The 4,043-nt window shown below is 48.6% G+C and overlaps 1 protein-coding gene across 1 annotated transcript; it reads right to left on the bottom strand.

Moving 5' to 3' along the window:
- Positions 1–2,204: 2,204 nt before the first annotated feature.
- On the bottom strand, positions 2,205–3,801 carry LOC119274967 (lecithin-cholesterol acyltransferase-like 1). The gene is made up of 2 exons (XM_037555736.1): positions 3,415–3,801; positions 2,205–3,334 (listed from the first exon to the last, which is right to left on the bottom strand). The coding sequence occupies exons 1-2, from the start codon at positions 3,780–3,782 to the stop codon at positions 2,458–2,460; spliced, it is 1,245 nt and encodes a 414-aa protein (XP_037411633.1). The 5' UTR covers positions 3,783–3,801; the 3' UTR covers positions 2,205–2,457.
- Between the last annotated feature and the right edge of the window lie 242 nt (positions 3,802–4,043).

Genomic DNA, 4,043 nt, shown 5'->3' with positions numbered 1-4,043 from the left:
CTAGTAGTCTCAGGATATCAATTATCCACTCTAATAGAACATCATAAAATTCATATAAGCTAAAAGCTCTGGATCATTGAAGGTATCCATCTCAGTTTCTCATAGTGAAATAAAATAGACCAGGGGTGCCATTCCCTTGTCCATGCCATTTTACCAGATAATATAACAACTTATGAACTTATACTGTCAACTAACACGAATGGTTCACCGCTTAATCATAAAAATCATTAAATAGAAACATAAACACGCAATTCCGGTTTCCAAAGAGTCTTGCTCATAAACAGGGCATCTTGCAATAAGAAAAAAGACGCTTCCACTATTTCCAGGGGAACAAGGCTCCGTAAGTGCATCACTTCTACAAATGGAAATTATATAATCTGTTGTCTAATAGAACATCACAGAAGTCAGAAAAAACCAGTAGTTGTTGTTTGAAGACATGGAAGCTAGGTGGAAACTTGTAGAAAAAAATGTTGAAGCAACAGATTTGTTTGGATTGCTTACCACAACGAACACCACAAACTAATTAACCATGACATTTTGTTGATTTCATGTTATTCCATTTCACCATAAACCATGTGATTTTCTATTTCAAAATTATTGATGGATATAAAAATCTCCCCGTATTTTAAAATTTTGTCAAATGCAAAATATATAAAATGTTCACAACCATTTAAATATTTCATAAAATTTAAAAACAATTCATGATTTAAAAAAATCATGATTAAAAAAAGTAAAGAACAAAATAAATAAAAACGAAATTCATCGCCAGTTGTAGTCGGGTTGGGGGCCACCACAGTTGCAGTGATGGTTGCAACACTTGCAATCGCCTTGGTGGCCCGTGCCCTTGCAATTGGTTGCAACACTTGTAGCTTCCACTCTAGTGGTGGTCCTATAACTAGCCTGGCAACCCTCCTTCTACCACCAGTTGGAGTCGCTTTGTGCCAGGTGTAGTTGTAGTCAAGTTACAAAGCTTGCAGTTGCGTGTCTAGTGGTGGACATGCAATTAGCCAGACGACCGCCTTCCACCCGGCTACAGTCACATTGTGGACGGATCGCTCATAGTTGCGATTGGTCCCCTTGAAAATGTGCAGTTTTGATTCCAGCCTTGGGAACATTGCAGTTGCGACAAAACCTAGAAAACTTGCAGTTGTGACCTGCCTTGGAAAACTTGTAGTTGCGATTCCACCTTAGGGACATGTAGTTGCAACAAACCAAAGAAAACTTGCCGCTGCGACATGCGTTGAAAACGTGACATTCCGGTTCCCACACTTGGGTACTTGCAGTAGCGACAAACCTACAAAACATGAAGTTGCGTCCTGCCTTGGGAAAACACGCAGTTGCGATTCCCCTTTGGGACATGAAATTCCAAGAAAACCTAGAAAACATGCAGTTCCGGTTCCCACTTGGGGACATGCAATTGCAACAAACCCCTGGAAAACTTGCAGTTACGACATGCCTTGGAATCCATACAGTTTCGATTCCCATCCTTGGGGCTTGCAGTTGCGACAAACCTAGAAAACATGTAGTTGTGATGCTATTTAAAAACTTGCAGTTGCCCCCCTAGAAAAATATGCAGTTGCGACATCTTGAATAAACATGCAGCTGTGACCCCCTTGAAAACACATGCAGTTGCGACACCTTAAAAACATGCAATTGTGACCCCATTTTAAAACTTACAGCTGTGACCCCTCTTGAAAAACATGTAGTTGCGACCCCTCTTGAAATACATGTGGTTGCAACCTCCGCTTGAAAACATGTAGTTGCGACCCATCTTGAAAGACATGTAGTTGCGACCTCCCCTTAAAAACATGCAGTTGCGATCCATCTTGAAAACTTACAGTTGTGACCCATCATGAAAACATACAGTTAATTGTGACCCTCTTGAAAACATGCTGTTGCGACCCCTCTTAAAAATATGTAGTTGTGATCCACCTTAAAAACATAAAATTATCGCACCTCCACCTTTATAGGATCACAACGCAATTTAATCTACGAGTAATGGCGTGAACGAAGCATAGTTGAAACCCACCTTGTCCGATGGAAATAAAAATATAGCAAAAAAATGAAGAAGAACAAAAAAAAAAGCAAAATTCAAGAATGAAGAACAAAAAATAAAATAAAATAATAATACCGATTGTATGTGGACTCTTAAAGCGTGAAGCTCTCCGTAAGAAAGAGTGTACAAATGTCCAAATTAAACAATCACAAGGTGAAGTAGCATCCTGAAGAAAAAAAACAAAAAGAGTAGCTAGTTTTTTTTGGCAAACTTCGAAGCTTTTTATTGAGGCGTCAGTGAGAAAGATAAAGCTCAGCCTAATAATAGAAAAAGTAAAAGGCCATTAACAAGAGGGCTGCACGCTCAACAATGGGACAAACAAGCGACAGGACAACGACACAACAACACGAATCTCAGCAATGATTTTGATCCAACGGCTGTCCAGGTGAATGAGACCAGAACTAATCAGCCCGTTGAATCTCTTGGATGATGATCTCGAGCGCTCGATCATCCACCAGAAGGGCATTATGGGACATGTTGGACACCTTGACCATCCTAAAATCCCCACCACGGTGGCTCCACGACGTCTCCACCGCCACGGCGCTCACCAGGTTCACCACCCCGTCGCCGTCCCCGGCGACCACGGACGGCGTCGCGTCGAAATCATCCCCGGGGAACACTATCCTTTCCGGCGTCCCCACCCCGACCCCGACGACGGTGGTCACCGGCACCCCGGGATGCGGCAGCTCCCCGCCGAACAGCGGCAGCACGCGGGACTCGTACGGCCCGACGGCTTCGCCCAACCCGATGGAGACGAGGTAGTCCGCCACGTCGCCGGCCGAGTAGTTCTTGCTCTTGGTGGTCACCAATGGCGTCGCGGCGCCGAAGGCGGCCGGGCTGGGCAGTCTCCACAGGCTGCTCTGCTGGCTCCTGCCCTGCCGCAGCAGCGCGCGCGGGTCCACGAATGGCAGGCCCAGGTTGTTCCCGGAGACCAGAGTCTGCATTCCCCGGACGAGGCCGCCCCACGGGGCGGCGATGGGCACGAAGCGCCCTACGAACCGCCGGCGCCAGGCCAGCGGCTGGCGGATGAGGAACTGGTGCGCCAGCAGGCCGCCGAAACTGTGGGTGGCGATCACCACCGGCCTGCCACCGTTGAGCCCGCTCGCCCTCTCGACTAGGCTCTTGAGCGCCCGGAAGAAGGCGTCGCCGACCCTGGACGGGCGCCCCACCGGCGCGACGGCGTACCGGAAGTCGTAGGGCGCGCCGAACATGGTCTCGCCGTCGCGGTACCCCGTCTTCTCCAAGCGCTCGACGAACGTGCTCATGTAGGAGAAATTCCTAGGAAAATCGAGAAATTTCAGCCGACTTTGATTCAGAATTGGGGACACGACACGATTGAGCAATCGATAGCTACTTACTTGCGATCAGGATCGGGGTAGCGGAAGGCTTGGGTGGAGCCGAAGAAGGGGACGCGCGTCTCCACGCCGGCGACGTTGGAGTAGTCGTCGGCGGCGGGGTCGTACACGGAGCTCATCTGCTCCGCGAAGCACGGCACGTTGGCGGGGTCCTGGAGGGCGGAGTAGTTGAGGTAGAGGCGGAACCACCCCTCCCCCTTGCGCGCCCCGCAGCCCGGCGACGACGGCTGGTAGAGCTCGGTGAGCCGCGCGTCCAGCTCGTTGGTGCCGTAGCCCGGCACCAGGACCACGGGGTGCAAGCCCGGCGCCGCTTGCACCGCTGCTAGTGCCACTGCCAGTAGTAACAGGGCAAGAAGCAACGGGATCGCCATGGATGAACTGATCAAATGATCAAAATTCAGAGTCGTACTCCTTTTGCCCAATTTGCAGCACATTTTATACGCCAAGCATCCCATGTCGCTCGCTCGTATCCATCAGTTAGTCAATGTGGATGATTGAGTACATACAATACTAATTGTTGACATTTTGCTTGTGTGGAGGCCCGAGGGGCACTGGATGTGGAGATCTTCTTTTAAGAGATAATTTCAACCTACTGGTTGTTGAGCGTATTCTAAAAACCCCTTGGGTACACG

The sequence above is a fragment of the Triticum dicoccoides genome, chromosome 3B (assembly GCF_002162155.2).
Source record: "Triticum dicoccoides isolate Atlit2015 ecotype Zavitan chromosome 3B, WEW_v2.0, whole genome shotgun sequence".
NCBI classification, from domain to species: Eukaryota; Viridiplantae; Streptophyta; class Magnoliopsida; order Poales; family Poaceae; genus Triticum; species Triticum dicoccoides.
Note: the sequence above shows the minus strand (reverse complement) of the source record. Positions and strands in the feature narration are given on the sequence as shown.

Coding starts and splice junctions, on each gene's coding strand:
- LOC119274967 (XM_037555736.1), bottom strand. CDS start 3,782: ATGGCGATCCCGTTGCTTCTTGCCCTGTTACTACTGGCAGTGGCACTA. Junction 3,335..3,414: donor TACCCCGATCCTGATCGCAA/GTAAGTAGCTAT, acceptor CGATTTTCCTAG/GAATTTCTCCTACATGAGCA.